General features: G+C 41.9%; 1 protein-coding gene across 2 annotated transcripts in view; it reads left to right on the top strand.

Annotated features, from left to right (window-relative positions):
- Positions 1–141: 141 nt before the first annotated feature.
- Positions 142–16,476, top strand: part of CC2D1B (coiled-coil and C2 domain containing 1B) — a 34,700-nt gene continuing 18,365 nt past the window's right edge. Inside the window, exons 1-12 of one of the 2 annotated variants that reach the window (XM_062623190.1) lie at positions 142–276; positions 750–854; positions 3,814–3,955; positions 8,259–8,374; positions 9,153–9,266; positions 10,376–10,513; positions 12,467–12,740; positions 13,223–13,347; positions 13,487–13,562; positions 14,692–14,802; positions 15,076–15,206; positions 15,492–15,564. In XM_062623190.1, coding sequence (XP_062479174.1) covers positions 789–854; positions 3,814–3,955; positions 8,259–8,374; positions 9,153–9,266; positions 10,376–10,513; positions 12,467–12,740; positions 13,223–13,347; positions 13,487–13,562; positions 14,692–14,802; positions 15,076–15,206; positions 15,492–15,564 — 1,366 coding nt within the window. In that variant the 5' untranslated portion in view covers positions 142–276; positions 750–788. Of the gene's footprint in view, positions 277–749; positions 855–3,813; positions 3,956–8,258; positions 8,375–9,152; positions 9,267–10,375; positions 10,514–12,466; positions 12,741–13,222; positions 13,348–13,486; positions 13,563–14,691; positions 14,803–15,075; positions 15,207–15,491; positions 15,565–16,476 lie in introns of those variants that run through there. The other variant, XM_062623191.1, reaches the window with a different exon arrangement.

The raw sequence follows: 16,476 nt of genomic DNA, 5'->3' as shown, positions 1-16,476 counted from the left end.
ATAAAAACACCAGAAGAAAAACTGTCATTCAAGTAACCACCGTGGGCTTTTGGGGTTCATTTCGGTTTAAAAGAGGCACTGCTCGCACCATTTACCTCAGGTAACGCCGCCATGCTACAAACCCGCTCCCCCCGTGAGGCCCCCGAGGGTCCCGCCTCCGCTGGCCCCGCCCCTTCGCGCAGGCGCGCTGCCGCCTTGGAGCCGCGGCAGAGGCGTCCCCGTGCCGGGCGGGAGGCGCTTCACCGGGCGCCGTTGGGCGGGCTGCGGGAGGCCGAGGTGAGCCGGGGCTTGCCCGCTGCGGGCTGACCCATCGCGGCGGCCCTGGGCGGCAGGCCGCGGTTATTTACCCCGCTCTCAGCCTATCGCCTCCGCCGGCTCCTCCCTGCGCCGGGGCGGGGAGGGCCGGGCCTGCCCCGCCCTCACGGGGCGCTGGGGACGGAGGGGTCCCGCTGACCTGCCCGCGGGTGCGAGCGGTGTCCGCCACCGGGGCCGGGCCGCGCCGCGCCGGGTGTGAGCCGCCTCAGGCCGAGGGAGGGGTGCGGCTGTGGGGAGGGCGGCACTGGCGGGCCTGGGCCTTGGGGAGTGTGCTTCGTGGTGTGTGGCCCCCTTTCGCCCCTCTCCTGGTGTTGCCCGGTGTCTGGGGGTGCTGGAGGGGTGTGCTCAGCCTGCTCTGTGCCGCCTGCCTTCGTCCGGTTGGCGGTGCGTTGAGACAGGTGGGGATACTGACGTTCAGTTTCGTGTGCTTTCAGGCCCTTAGAGACGCAGCCCTCTGAAATTAATGAACCAACATGCTTGGCAGAAGACCTAAGAAAAGCCCTCAAGCAAAGGGCCAGGGAGCTGCAGTTGCAAAGCAGGTAAGGAAGGTAAAGGGCTAGGGAGATGTGGTTGCAAAGCAGGTAGGGAAACCTCCTACTCCCACAGCTCAGGCCTCTTCCTGCTGTTTTCCTGCTAGAATCTTCCTGTGTGTTAATAAGATACTGCAGGACCATGGCAAAATTAAATTGCATGGTGCCTGTTTTCCTGCTTTCTCCTTCAGCACATTCTTCTCAAAAGTAAATACCTGATATGCAACAGTGGAGGTCTTGCAGGGAAACCACGATGTTGTAATGCTGTAATCTTTGTAGGAGACCTCATGACTCATGCTTACAGTAGTTTACTACCTCAGGTATACTCTGGTTTATCAATAACTATACCAAGGCTTGTCTTGCATTTCCAAGAAGACAGAAATAAAAAGACTGTAGTATCAGATAACAAATTCAGGGGCACATATGGGAGAACATTAAGGTGCTACACCAGAAACAGTTAATTTCCTAGTATATAATCATTTTTTCTTGGAACAGGTAGGCCGATAAGTCTGTATCACACTAAAAGTGAGCTTAGATGTGTGTGTGTGGCTGTTGGTTTTTTTTCACAGTCTTTACCTTTCGCTGTAGTTTCAGAAGCCTTCAGGAGAGAAACACGATGTAGTCATGCCTGGCCAGTGTGGGGAGTCAGGCAACAGTGTCAAAATCAGAAATACAGCCAAGGCAAATTGTGGGTGGAACAGGTAAAGAATGCGTTAGAACCAGAGTGGAACTTTAGAAACTTTTGGAGATAGAATAAAGGCAGGTAACAAGAGGGAGGAGTCACTGATAAAAAATAGAAGGAAATGCAAAAAGACATTGGAATAGGATGTTAGAATAGAAAAATAGCTAAGATACTCTCTTTTGGTGATTTCTTAGGAACCAGCGTTCCCATACTGGAAACAGAATGGTTTAGTTAGAGATCTGTAACATTGCTACGGCTCTAGTATGAAAGTTTGCGTTTCTGAGTTGGAGAGGTAATAGATAGTCTGTTTGAGCAAGGGAGAAGATAAAGGTGAAAATATATTTTCCCCCTTCCAAAAAAAAAGAACCGCACTTTAAAAAGATAAAGAATAAACAAAGGATCTGATTAAGATATCTTACTAATTACTAATTCAATACAGTTGGTTATTCAGCCTGACAGCATAGAGGGTTGTTTCTTGATGCAGATACACTAATAGCTTGCTCACTTGCAAATTAACTCGATTTAAACTGGTTTTGTGCTATGTGGTGTATCAAATGCAAGTTTTTTAGAACCTCTTTTTCTGCTTCATTAAGCATTTATTTAATACCATTAATTTCATTGGAAATGCTGCTTACTGAACAGATTGAGAGACTCAGTGCTTGAACTGCTGGATTCTGTTCTTGACTGAATTCATTACTACACTTGTTTAACTTTCTGCACTTGTAGTGAAGAATGGCTCAGATGTGCTCCTGATCCATTTTGCACATTGATAGAAGGTGTGTGCATGTTCCAGAGCACTTTAATATTTAGATCTCCATTATAAATATTTCCTAACTAAATCGTATCCTGATCTTCTTTCCATTCTATCCAAGACTGCAAATGTATTAGTTTTGTTTTACAGAAGGGAGATGGATAAGGCAGAAGGTGGCTAAATGATCTGCCCAGTGTCTTGCAGGATCAGGGCTAGCAAATAGCTGCTACTTTTGAATACTGTTCCTGGTCCTTGGAATCCATGTTTCTCAGCCATATTTCACATTCTTCTTTGGAAGAGTTCAAAGAGAGTCATAAAACATTTCAAGGCGGTAGCCACCAACATCTCAATTCCTATAGGGTTAAAAAAGGTTGTTACACAAGGCAGCTTCAGCTTCTGGCAGCACTGCACATCCTCAGAGGCAGGAGGAGATTGTTAACTGTTGTAATAATAACAACTGAGTTTTATTCCTTGGCTTGAGAGGGGCTGCACTGCTGCCTGCTTGGCCATGTGAAGATGGGTAAGTCACACTGAGGCCTGTGCTTAGAAAAAGTCTGAGGAAAGTTACTCTGACTACCTCAGAGGATGAACCTAATTCAGTTAATTCATGTTTATCAAAAAAGCTTAGCATACTGTGAATAAAAATGTTGTTATTTCTGGGGCAGTTAGTGTCTTAACCAGCAATGTAACAATTGTGATAAAAAGTTATCTTAGAAGAATACCTTTTAGTCTGAGACCTCAGGTTTCTCTGATACCTATGTCCTTTGGCATATTTTACGACAATTGAGTGATAACCCTACTACTTTGACAAATTCTGATTACTGTTATTAATAAGATTGCTGAAGATGCTGTTGCTTAGCTGATGAAACGACGATAAGCAGCATATGGTGATATGTTGCTTAGCTGATGATATGTCCAGACAGTTGGTTGTTTTCTCCAGTGTACCATAGGCAATCCTGGATTTGTAATCCATGATACATTGTAAGGCTGTGTGTGTGCATGCGTCTTCCATGTGTTTGTGATTTACAAACTGAGGTAAGGAGAAGCACAGAGCAGTTCTGTATATGTGAATATAGCTTCTTCCAAGACATAAGGGGTAAATCTCTGCAGTGTACACATGTCAGACTGGTATTGTGTGAATGATGATTACATACCTTTTAGCTTAGCTGTTAGCAGGAACTGCCCTGAACTTCCCTGATGATATCTGCTTCATGAGGTTCAGTATAACAGACATCATTTTGTTTTGCTTTATTATGTCAGACTGTTAAAAAGGCTTGATTTTAAGGAATCATTGATTGTGTGGAGTTTTAGAGGGAGTATTTGTGGCTTATTAAGATTAATGTGCCTCATGTCAGTTAGTGATTAATGCCCGGTGTGCATTATTTTGGTAATAGAAGTGGTATGAGAGTGGGCCTTAAAAAAACCAAAGAGCAGAATCCAGAATGCATGACAGTGTTTCAGTAATTGACGCAATGTGATGGGTTTGAGTGTCATCTCTATTCTAACTGCGGTATTTTATTTTCCCTTGGCTCCAGCTGGGGCTCTTTGTAGATTTCAATCCAGAAGAGATGCTGCTGGCTGCAGAGGATGGTGGGGATGATGGGGACCTTGAAGCAGAGCTTGCAGCTATCACAGGAGTGAAAGTGAAAGAAGAGAAATCAAAACCAAAAGTGAAAAGTAAGTTTTATAGTGTTTGGATTTTATTTATTGACGACCAGAATAAAATTATTAAGCCACTTACTTACAAATCGCTGGCTTATCTAAACTGTTATTTCACCACTGATAGAAGCTGAAATTGCAACTACTCTTTCCTTAAACCTGAAAGTTTTAAGTTGTAACTCCATAAGATGGGCATGAGCTTTATTTGTCTGTGCTCCTATAGCCCCAGGATAAGGATGCGTGATGGCTTGCCAGTTTAAAGACTAAAGACATGCTTGTTTAGCCTATAAAGCTATTTTAGCTATATAAAGCTTGTTTAGCCTATAAAGCCATAAAAAGGTATAGTAGGTGCTAGATGAATTAAATCATTGAAAGGGAATTGTTTCTTGTGGAGGGTTGGTTGTTGTTTGGTTGTTATGTTTGGGTTGTTTGAAAACTGAATTTACTGAATGTACTCAAATATTGTTACTTGTTACAACAATGAATATCCTTCTAAGAGGGAGATCGTGAAACTGATGAAATGACAGGAGGTTAGAGCATCTCTTGGACTGGATCCTTACTATTCTTAACATTTTAAGCATGTGTTAATGTTGTCTGATGGTGTTTGCAAGCAGTATTCAGTGGTTTACAGGGTTGCTATAAACTGCTGCTAATGAAGGCTGCCACTGAGAGGGGCAGTCCCTTGTGCACATGCTCTGCCTCTAAGCTGCTGCTGTACATATTTACAGAGCTGCAGGCTGAGCTGCTTGAGGAAACTGATCTGTAAAAATACATTTCCCTTGTTGTGCTGGGTTTTCACCTGAATCAGTTCCTTGATCTGGTTTGCTACCTGCTTATTTGAATGCTGCTGTGGCTGCAAGGGAGGGGCGGCAGGAAGTGGTTGAGATGGGACAAGGGGAGTGGGACCTACCCTTGCTACAGTTCTGCAGTATTTTGCCTGTAATACTTGAAGGGACTTCACACAGAGCTGCAGGGAAATGAAGAATTTTAAAGTATTTAGAAAAAGAGACTGTCTACACACTGTAACTGGTGAGAGGCAGAGGAGGTGTTTATATTTAAAACTAGATTTTAAATCATTTCCACTCTCCAGATGTCAAAATTGTAGTAAACCCATAAATCTAATAAGCATAACTGTACTAAGAAGTGCAATAGCAGAACTTCTGCCATTGGGCAAAGGTTGCTCATCGTTAAAACATGCAGGAAAGTGTTTTGAGGGTGAATCTGTGTCCGTTGAACTGTCACCTTTTCAAATGCTGACTTCCTTCCTGCCTTGCTTATGTCACCTAATGTGTTTTTTCAGTTTCTCTATTCATATGAGGGAAATGAAACTTCAGACAGTACAAAACTAAGATTTACTCTGCCTTTTAAAGTTATGTGTTCTATGATTCTGTTCTATGGCTCCTAAATCTGTTTATATCAAAATCATTTCCAGCTCTTCTGTTTTCCTGGTAGAATTGAGAGTATGTAGATTAGAAGCTCATGGAAGATGAACAACTGGATAGCTGGCACTGGGGACTCATGAGACCTGGTACTGTGTAGTGATGAGGGCATGGTGCATGGTAGGGGCACCTGGAAAGGAGGAGGGTACAGTAAGGACGGGAGGAAACTTTTCCTGTCTGGAGAAAGACCAAAAAAAAAGGGACCCAGTACAGTACATTCAAGTGCTCAGTTCTTGGCTATGACAAGGTGCAATAAGTCACTCCTGGATTTACATTCCAGAGCTCTGAAGGGGAAGGGGGGGAGGTGGTCTCTCCCTCTACCTTGAAGATACAGGCAGCAAAAGCTGTACTGTTGCAACATCTTAAGTACGGAGATATCTGCTATCTGTGACTGATAAATGCCAGCTGATCAGCCACTTGGATGTCTGAAATCATAGCCTCAGCTTGCTGTACTGGATTAGAGCTTCTGAGAAGGCTTGACTGGCTTTTTTGCCTTTAGTGGGGCTTCATGTAAGGAGCACTCTGAGCCTTGCACTACAGCCAGTTGCCTTTGGATATGGCCTACTGTCCTAGTTGCAGAGTTTTGCTAAAGGTTAAATCCATGAGCAGCGTGTTTGATATAGATACTGAAGCACTGATATGGTAGATTAGGTTATGTGAACAAAACCAGCTTTGTACCTGAGTTCATTTTCAGCTGATTCAGCAAATGCAGTAGACAGATGGGATCCATTTTAAGATGCATTTAAATTGACTGTAAAGCTCTGTCCTGAAGATGTATATTTTATGCAACATTTAATGACACTTGTGAGTCACAGTCATGTGTCTGCATCAGGAAGTATCAGAGGCGTTTATGTGGATGGTTGGGGTTTGTATGCAAATAAATTCACCTTGGAGAGTTGGTGAAGGAACCTGATAGATAAGGAACTTCGGTTGCCACAGCATGAAGCAGAGAAATCTCCAAGGAGGAGTTAAGTAGAGTTTTCAGTGTTAAGACCAGAGTTAGACAGCAATGCAGAAAACGAAGAAGTGTAGCTAGAGAGCTAGAAGAAACAACACTTTCTCTGATTTCCTTAGCAGTTCTCTCTGCAGTGTTCTGCTGCTACTTTTAGGCTCAGGACAAGTATGATGCCTTGATGTGGAGTGTTCTATTTTTGTATGCCAAGTGTGACTTTGCAGTGGTGTTTGATGTATAAAACAAATAGTTTTTCAAGGTAGAAAGATATCCTTGTCTGTCTTTCTGGCTGTCTTCAAGCATATGGATAATTTGCTGTGCCTCCTTGCTTGTCATGTTAACAGCTGTAACAACCAGGAGTTTGGCTTAAGGCTTGTGTTGTTCAGTATGTCTCCAAAATTGATGTTAATGTGCCTCATCATATTCAAAGGATACATACCTAGTTTAACATGAGATGGAGAGAGAGACATTCTTGTAGACTGTATACTGGGAAAATGGATCAGCAGCTGGAGTCTCAAGCATAATGCAGACCCTATACAAACTCCAGTGATTTAATTAGTTGGTGTTTCATTGGAAGTCTTTGAGCTCAGCACCATTTATGGTAAATGCCTTGAACTTTGTTCTGATTTATAGGTCTCTGTGCTGTTATAATACATAGAATAACGTATTTTGGGCTTTAAAAGAAAATGTGAACAGAAGTTTCACTGGCAGGTGTGCTGGGATGATTAATGCAAGTGTTTGCATCTCATGCATTTAACTGTTGGGCTAACTCAGTTATATCCATAACAGCAGATCTCTGGGAACTAGAATACTTTTAACTCCAATCAGTTCAACATGAGGGAGAGAAGAAAAGGGACAGAACTGGGGAAAACAAATAGTTTGTTGGCACTTAGGGATGGATGGCTGTGGACCACTTCTCTTCCATATTGAGTCAGAAGTTACTTCTGTCAGTCAGGGGCTACACCAAGAGTGAATTACATTTGTTTGGGTAAACTGACAGGAGGCAAAGGACCCATAACAGACCTAGTGGGGATGCTGAATCCAGGCCTTGTTAATACAGACAGTAATGTCATAAATCCCTTTCATAAGTACCTAGCATCAGCTTAAAACTAGATCAGATGTTTATTCCTACTGAGGACAGAGGCTGCCCCAGTAATTCCCTTTCATGCATTGAAAGTTCTAATCAGGTCTATTTATCAACAGTTTATATTAATTTTCTCTTGTGCCACCACTGATTTTTATCTTAACATTGATTTTTATCTTGAAGAATACAGTTTTGATATAACAGCCAAGAATAGTAGTATTCCCCAGTTTTTCTGTGAAAAATTGAAGACTTTGTAAAGACAGAGCTTCTGTAAATAATATCATAGAAGTATTTATCTGTATTTTAAATCAGCCAAGGAGCTTGAGGTGAATTCTATTAAGTTTTTCCTGAAGCAGTTGTTTCATCCTGTCCTGCTTGTCTGTCTTGCCCAGTCTTAACTGTCAGTACCGTGCAAGTCTGCCACAATACCTTTCTCTTTTATGGCTGTCCTTTCTGAGCACTGTTGTGTCCCACCATACCAGCTAGTCTATTACAGTGCTTATGGTTATGCCATTCAGGCTCCTAGTATTAGTAAGCAGACATTATTTCTCTCTGACATCTAATTTCTGAGCTAGGTTATTGGATGCAGTCATTTTCTTTGTTTTACTGCCTGCCTCGACTGTCACTCTCAGAAATACTGGTATTGTTTTTTCCTGGTTGTTCACTTCCCAGTCTTTGCCCTTTATCCATGACTATACTCTCATTTAATTATGGCAGTATCTGATAAGGGGAAACAAAAGAAGCCACTGCTCTTCTTCAGCTGGTAGCAACTCCTTTAAAATTTACATCCAGTGACTGCATAATTGTTACTTGGGCTTTATGGCTCCTTGTGGTTTCTTTTTATAGCTCCTCTGCCCATGGATCATATTGAAAAGATGGCTGCAGAGTGTATGAAGGACCTGAATGAAGACGAGGAAGACGAAGGAGATGATGAAGACTTAGAGAAAGATACAGACCTGTTGGTATGCATAACTTTGTTAGCAAGAAGTTTCAGTGCGTCTTTATTGTGTTTGGGGTTTTAGTTTTGATTTTTGATGGAACTACATTTAGCAAAAAAAGTCTTAACTATGTAGTGAGAAGCTAAAATACTGCAAAAGTGTTTCCCTAGATCTAGAGCTTCGCAGGATCCAGCCCCCTGTGCACAAGCATAAGAGTTTCCTAACTAACATTCATATGCAAGAGGGTCCTCAAGAATTGGGGGAACAGCAGGAATCCCATTCCAGGTCAGCTGGGGGAATACCACCAGGGACGTTCTCCTTAAAGTGACGTCTGTCACTGTTTAGCTACTGCTTCGAGTAGTGCTTGGCCTGAGAGAGCATCTCCCAAGAAATTCTTTATCATTTCAGTGAGTGATCTAAGGGAAGGAGTGGTAAGCAGTGGTTTTTACTGCCAGTGTTAATAGATGCTTTTTGGAAATCTCAAATTTGGGTGTGAATGAACTTTGTAAAAGTAATTCTCTGAACATCTCCAGTTTCAGATCTCTAACTGCAAATTTGTGTGGTGATCCTGGAGCTTTTAAGTGGTGTCTGGCTTCCTATTGTGAATACAAGTGTGACCAGTTTCATTTAAAAATAAAAATAAAATAAAATAAAAGATTGGAATAGAAGACTTTCAGACTCTCTGGTTGGGTTCAAAGTCCATCCAAAGATTTTGGGGCTTGAGACTTGATGTTATTTTGCATTTTGAGAAAATAGAAAAGTATGAGGAAAAGCCTTTTGTTGGCTTTTACTTTTACTTTAGGCAGAATTGCAGGAAGTTCTGGAAGGTGAGACGGAAAGCTGTGAGGATGAAACAATAGCAATGGAGCCATCCACTGCTGAACCAGAAAATGAGGAACCGGAACTGCAGCCACAGGTAGGAAAGAGCTTCATGTTCCTTACAGTTTTGCTGAATCACTGCTGTCATACAGCTTATACGAGAGTCATAAACAAGGATCTAGAGAGGTCTTCTTGCCCTCCAAGGAAGGAGAAGCTATGCTATTGGTGTCTTCTCTGTGGAAACCAGTGCTGTGTTGGTACAGGTGATTTTTTTGCTTTGTTCAGCAGATATATTTTAATATTAGCATAGAATTGAGGAGGTAAACAGTTGGAATCAAGCATGTCTTGTCCCTCATGTATATAAGCATACAGACTGCAGCTTAGGCTTCCAGAGTTCCTGTATTCCCCGTTATTGAGCAGCATGCCAAAATTGTGAGACTTGTTAGCACTCAGCATCCTTGGCATCTTTGTGGAATTTTTCTCAGTAGGATTTGCTTTCTCAGCTTCATTGTCAATCCTCATGCAATCAAATCGTTTATTCAGTTACTGCCATGTTTCTGTTTACGCTACAGATTCCGGTGCCCTTGTGCATTAGGCCTGTTAATAAATGGGTCTGAGAGAGTTTCTGTAGAGATAATGGCAATAATTGCATCAGTAGCCATCTGAAAATGCCCTGTAGCTGGGGAGTCTTTGTAAGTAGCTACTCATAACTTTGCTTAGGCTGCTTGTGTCACTGAACTAATTCCAGGCTGTAGGAGGAGGAGAAAGAGCTCTTTTTGTAGTAAAACCAGGTTGAAGAAACCCAGAAGGGAGTAAACTAGCGTGTTTTAAAAATAAGAAAAGAAAAAGTCAAGATTTGTGCCAGAATACTTCTTCACACCCTCTGTTGTGTGGTGTTTGAGAGACTTCACTGTTCTGCTCACCTACTCCCTAACCACATGGCTCCAATTACCCTGTAACTGTGAGTTTTCTAGATGTCTCCACCCATTCTTCTCTATTAGGCCTTTGAGAGAAAGCCCAGAGGTGGATCCAGGGACTGTTAGGGTAGTACAAGTGCTCCTCTGTTTGAGAGACTGTTCCGTCCTTGTGCTCTTGGTTAACGGGAGTGTGTGTGGAAGAGGAGTATTTGTTTTTGCAGTGCTGTGGGAAAACGCGTATAGTTGGATGAAATAAGTTTTCTTGATTTGTTTTATTATCTTTTCTGAGACCACCTCACTTCCTGCTGTTACCAGTGAGCTGCAACAGACAATAGAGAAGAGGCTTGCTAACTATAGGACAGCAATTGCTAACGCAAAGGAGTCGGGTGAGTCGGCCAAAATACGCCGATACGAAAGAGGCCTTAAGGTGAGTTGGGTTCATCGGGTATGTGAATGAGGCGGGGACAAAGTCTGTTCTCTAAACTGTGGTTAGAGTCTTTCCAGATGTGTGGATTTGTTGAAGTGGGAGAGAAATTCTAATATGCTGCCTTGAGTTACTTTAAAGGCATTTCTTGTTACTACCAATTTGATGTAACAGATATACAGATAAAGTGTAACTTCAGATGCCTTCTATACGTTAGCTTTGTTTCTGTTGAATGGGTAATAAGGGTAGCTGGAGGCAAGGTTTGTGGCAAATGCTGATGTTAAACTCACCGACCTAGATCTGAATTTGACTTGTGATAGCTGTTCCATGTTACTTTAAAGCAAAGTTTAGGAGCATTCCTAACACAAACACCTTAATACTAACCCTCCACTCACTTCTGTGAGACAAAGGAAGGTAAAACCTTTTCTGTGAGTGCATTGGCTGTGCTTGAAAATGAATAGAACAGGATTTTTCATTAAGGCAATTAAAAATTGCAGCAAGGAGTGTTCTCTTCAGTATTGCATCTTCTCAGCCAGGTGGCGTGCTTGTAGTTCGTTGATAGTGCTTGGTGATTGCTGCTGTGCAGAGTGCCTGTATTTCCCTGTTCGCTTTTATCTGGTCCCTTGCATCACCTCACACAGCAGCCAGCTTGGTCTTGTTGAGCAAAGCTTTATAGCTCAGCAGTGTCCACTGGGGGAAGAATGTCTCACTAGCTACAAGGGTACAAAGGGAACAGCTGAAGTCAAACCCAGGGGAGGAAATGCACAAGAAAGAAGATGTCTGTATGTGTCCTCTGCCTGCTACCTCTGAAAGGAACATACATTAAACTACCTGACCTTTCAGAGAGCGAGATGGGCAAAGCAGCTTATTTCATCCAACACCGAAGCTTAGTGCACTGTTTGGCACTTCCTTTATTTTTCAAGGCAGGGAGTTGCTCTGTCTCTAAGCAGTGTAACTAAGGATAATAGAGCAGATCACATTTCACAGCTCACAGTTCCTTAATTAGCAAAACGACATGCCAACAAAAGGTGTCCTTAGTTCTTGGAACTGTGAAGTTTAATCTCAATGTTTAATTCCATTTCCCGTCAGTCTGTCATCCCACATGTGGAGGAGAGAGGCCTGTGTGTGGGTTGCTGTACTGGTCTGAACCCCCATCTTGCGTGCTGTCGGTCCCTGTATTTCTGTTGCTTAATAGGTCAAACAATGTCATGGCTAGCCAAAAATAGCAGCAATTCTGGCACTGATGAGATTATTTTGTTTTCTTTCTGTGCTTCTATTTTGGTTTCTGTGGAAGATGAAAGAAGTAGAATTTTTGTTTTGGCTTAAAGTGCATGGTGGTCTTTGAACCTTAAATTTCAAACAAAACAGTACAACAACTTACTGAGGAAGGTAGTGTTTGTGCTGGAGGAAGGGGTTTAAAAATACGAGCAGCAGTTAACCCATGTTACGTATGGTGAGAGCTGCTTGCCGTAGGTCACCAGCTGAAGCTCCATTTCCTTTGTTAGTAATTAATGGCTTTTCTCATTGCATTGGGCAGGTATGCATGCTCCTTTCTTCCCTAAATCCACATAGGCAGTGGCATTTCACAGTAGTGTATTTTATTTTGAAGACACAAAATCCATCTGCAGTTAGTATAAATGGCTTCCTTGGTGACTTTCTGTGGCAGAGCTGAGTGGGCCACATCAGTTATCCAACAGTTCTGGGTATTGAGGTACTTGCAGTTATGTAGTTTGGGTAGCAAGTCCTTTGCATTGTGTTGCTCTGATAATTGGACACCTTTCACTAGCACTGAAGTTGGCCTTGCAGGGAAATATAGAGCTAAAGGGCAGCAGCCTGTAGTGATGTGTGTAATAGATCTCATCAGGTGTAAGGGAATGAATTTGTGTTTTAATGATTTTATGCTAGTAGCATGTTTGATGAAAATTCCTATTGACTTTGCTGTTCCATCTCTGCCAGACACTAGAAACCATGCTGGCTGCAGTGAAGAAAGGCAAAAAAATCAATGAGGAAGAAATGCCACCTCCTGTTGCAACAGGAAAGAGTTCTTCTCACTTATCCCAAGCTACAGGAGTGGAGCTGGAGAATACAGGAGATTCAGTTGGTGACCTACTGGAGAATAAAGATGAGTCTGCTGCAGATGATGAGCAGAAGACCCCTCATGAAGCAGTGCAACATGTGGAATCAGAGTCTCTACAGGGTCACGATGCTTCTAGTCCCACTGCAGAAACAGGTACCCTGATCTGAGGGTATAAGCAATCGCAACACTATTTAAAGCTACATCTTTCTTGATATTTATAGCAAAGCACTATGTTGGAACTTCCCTGCTGAATGTTTCAGATAGAGTAGTCAGTGAGATGCTGAATTTCTGGCAGTGGCATCAATTATTATTGGAGAGCTCTTACCTGCACTGTATCAGTATCTTTCACTTAACTTTTCCTTTGCCTCAGTTTCTCCTTCAGTATTGTCACGTGGAATTCCAAGCTTTAAGGGGTTTTGAGATACTGACTAAAAGACCACTTTTCAATTGGGAAAAGTGGGATTATGATGTCTGGTAGAACTTCTGGAGACTGGTGAAAAAAGGACTTACTTAAGATGGCTGTGTGGTTCAGAGCAAAAGAGGTCAAATGCAGGTATTGAATAGATGGACATAGCAATGGAAGCACATCTTGCAGGCTCTGTATAAGTCTTGAATGTTCTGTTTCATTCTCACAGATCTCCAGAAGAGCAGCACACGAGCAATACTACTTATGAGGCAGAAGGAGTATAAATTAGCAGCTCTGAAAGCCAAGCAGCAAGGGGACCTGGAGAAAGCAAAGGAATACATGAAGGCAGGCAAGGTGTGCACACAAGAAGTCATGAATTATAAACATACTCTGTGCTTTACCAACATGCATTGAGTGTCAAATATTTATTGTGGCAGCTAGAAAGACTTGGACATACTAGAATAAATCCTCTGTTTTGTTTTTTTTGCATTAGAAATTTAATGTGGTCTTGGAAGCTTTGGACAGTGGGCAGCCAATAGACCTGGAGAATATGCCTCCATCTCCTCAGGGTAAGATTTGCCTTACAGAAGCCCTTTTAGAAGTCTCTCTGTGCTGTAATGAAATGATTCTGCATTTGATTGCAAAACTGTAAGAATTGAAGATCACATAGGTCTGAGGCTTATTGCATGTTCAAATTCTAATCAAAACCTAAGAAGAAAACCGAGTTCTTATATTGAAGTTACTCTCTGTGAATTACAAGTTCAAGTAGGCAGTGATGTCTAATATTCCTGGGTTTATAGCTTTATACAATAGATCATATTTAAAAATGGAAGGGAAAGAAGAGTAATGGCACATCCTTAAAGTTTACTGTGATATTTGATGGTGTTATGGGTTGTCAACTGAAGTTCATAATGTTCAGGTTAAGAGATTACCAAATAGGTTGCAGTGCAGTGAAGTTTAATTTTAAAGGAAGTTACTTGTTTTAAAGATACTTCTATCTTTTTAAGAGAGGGCTTTTTAAACTAGGTCTGGTGTTGCCACCAACATTTAATTGAACTTAATGTTTTAAACCATTTACTTTAGTAAATTAATTTATTCTAAGAAATTAAATGATAGATTATTTCATTAAGTTACTTGATTTATGATTCCTTAGGTTAGAAACTGATCACCAAGTGGCATTAGAGAGAAAGTTCACTCATGACACAATCTTACATTGAAAAGTGCAAGATTTTTGCAGTGGATAGTTCTATAGTTTTCTGAAGTAACCACTGCTACACAGTGCCAGAAACTTGGGTGTATGAATGGATGGTGTTACTTGCTTTCCTTTTTCAGCACATCTTTTGTTACTAGAATATTTTAGTCAGTTAGCAATCTTGTTCACTCCTTCCATCTGCCACCACACCAAATTGTATTTTGAGGAGAGAATTCTTAGAATACTTGAACTGGTTGTACTTTTTTTCTTTTCCCTTTTCTCGCAAGCAGCACTAACCTAAATTAAATCGGTATTTGAGATTTCCTGTTATGAAGCATTTTCTCTGAATGATGGGAACATTACACTTACCTAGCCATGCAGATACTGTTCTGAAGCCAGAAAGCTTTCAGGAAGGTGATGTAACTGAATTGATGGTTTTCAGAGTAACATGGGTTGACTTGGTGTTTATGGAACAAGTGAAATTTCCTGCTTTCCTTGCATTGCAGATCTTGAGAGCCTAGTAAATGTACAAGGTGCATCCAAGCAAAAGGTACCTGCTCCAGTGGGAAGTTTCCAGGATCTTAAACCACCTGAACCTCACACCCGAGAAGCTTCAGGTAGGACTTGTGGGTTTCTCTTGCAAGCCATAGAAATAGCACAGGTGAAAGGCACTTTAAAGCCTGCCCTATCCCACTGAACTGCATCAGGATTGAGTAAACCTAGGTCCTGAGTATTGTTTGCTCCTGATCCCATCTATACTTTTGTATTCATAGTAAGACTTTGCAATGATGTTTTTGTCTCTGCAGAAGGTAAGGAAGGGGAGGAAGAAAGCAGCTCATATGTTTTGAAATCCAAATCACATACCATTTCTTTGTCTGTCTTATTTCAAGCTTCCCTGCAGCAGCCAAAAACGGTGCTGGAAGCATTGCAGCAAAGGCTTGAGAAGTACAAGTCAGCAGCAGCACAGGCTAAAGCGAGTGGGGATGATCGGAAAGGCAGGATGCACGAGAGAATAGCCAAGGTAAATGAAAGTGTGGCAGGCTGCTTGCATCCAGCAAAGCCATTTGAGTTAGTTCTCTTGCTGAAAACTTTTTCAGGGCTGAAATAATTTGTGTATTGTTCTTCTGTTTGTAAAGAGCTCCAGTAGGAAAGCTGTAAAGCATACAGAGGGAAGAATATAGAGAGACAATGCACATATTATAGTAAAATACTGTGTCTTCTGCAGTATTTGTGGTGGCTAAGTGCAGATGATTGCTGGTTTATAGTCAATTCTGTTTTATGTCTTACTGAGTGCCTTTGTTTGCAGCAATACCAGGACGCCATAAGAGCCCATAAAGCAGGGAGAAAAGTGAATTTTTCTGAGCTACCTGTTCCTCCTGGTAAGTGTGAAAATAAAGTGTCCTAATGCCATCTTCTGTATACTTACTGGGCTCTGAAGGAGCTGTGCAGATACTGCCTCCTCATCCTGTAGAACAGCTCCTCGTATTTCTCAGTGGCCTTGCTGTTTGATGGTATTGTGAAAGTGATTATAAATATGCACCCAAACGTTAACACTGGTGAATAGTCCTGATTGTCGACTGTAAGTTCCAAACTGCCTGTTTGACAGTATTGGAACTTAAAACTGGTGCTGTTTGAAAAGTTTTACAGTTTAACCATGGGCAGGTGCTGAAAATGTTGCCTGTTTGTCCTATGTATTTGCCCTGGTTTGTCTTTCCTCCTAGAGGAAAGATTGAATTTGGGATGTATTGGCTTTTTAATTTACAGGAAGGAGATTTCTGACCCCATTCTATTGATTTCCACCAGGAGCCTCAGAACTTTCTATCTAATTAATCATCATCTAGCACCTGACAAGTCAGACCTGTAATTCAGCTCTCATGACCAGTAAAATTAGTGTACAGAGATGAAGCAAGTCATGCCTGTGGTCACACTGAGACACTGGCATGGGCAGAAACTGAAGCTGCTTCTTGAGACTGTGTGTTCTTTTCAACTTCTTCAGAACACACATAGTGCTGTATCTGTAAAAGGTTACACAAGGTCGTCTATGAATGTTCCACCTCTTTTTTGCATGATACTGTTTCTCCCCTAGGAAGCATCATTCCTTTTATCTTGTGCCTGGTGTGTTCTCCTGAAAAGATACTTAGCACTGCAAGGAGGTGCCTAGGCTTTTTACTTTAGGAAAAGGACATGGACCTTGTGGCTTTTTTTTGTCAAATGTGGCAGTAGCAAGCACTGTAGTAGTAGTATAGTAGGCAGTGCCAGCTCTGTCAGGTCATGTACTGCTGTGAAGGTTC

This window comes from Pezoporus occidentalis, unplaced genomic scaffold (genome assembly GCF_034315485.1).
Source record: "Pezoporus occidentalis ecotype Australia unplaced genomic scaffold, CSIRO_AGI_Poc_V1 ctg25, whole genome shotgun sequence".
Taxonomy (NCBI): Eukaryota; Metazoa; Chordata; class Aves; order Psittaciformes; family Psittacidae; genus Pezoporus; species Pezoporus occidentalis.
This window is presented reverse-complemented; position numbering and strand designations above follow the sequence as displayed.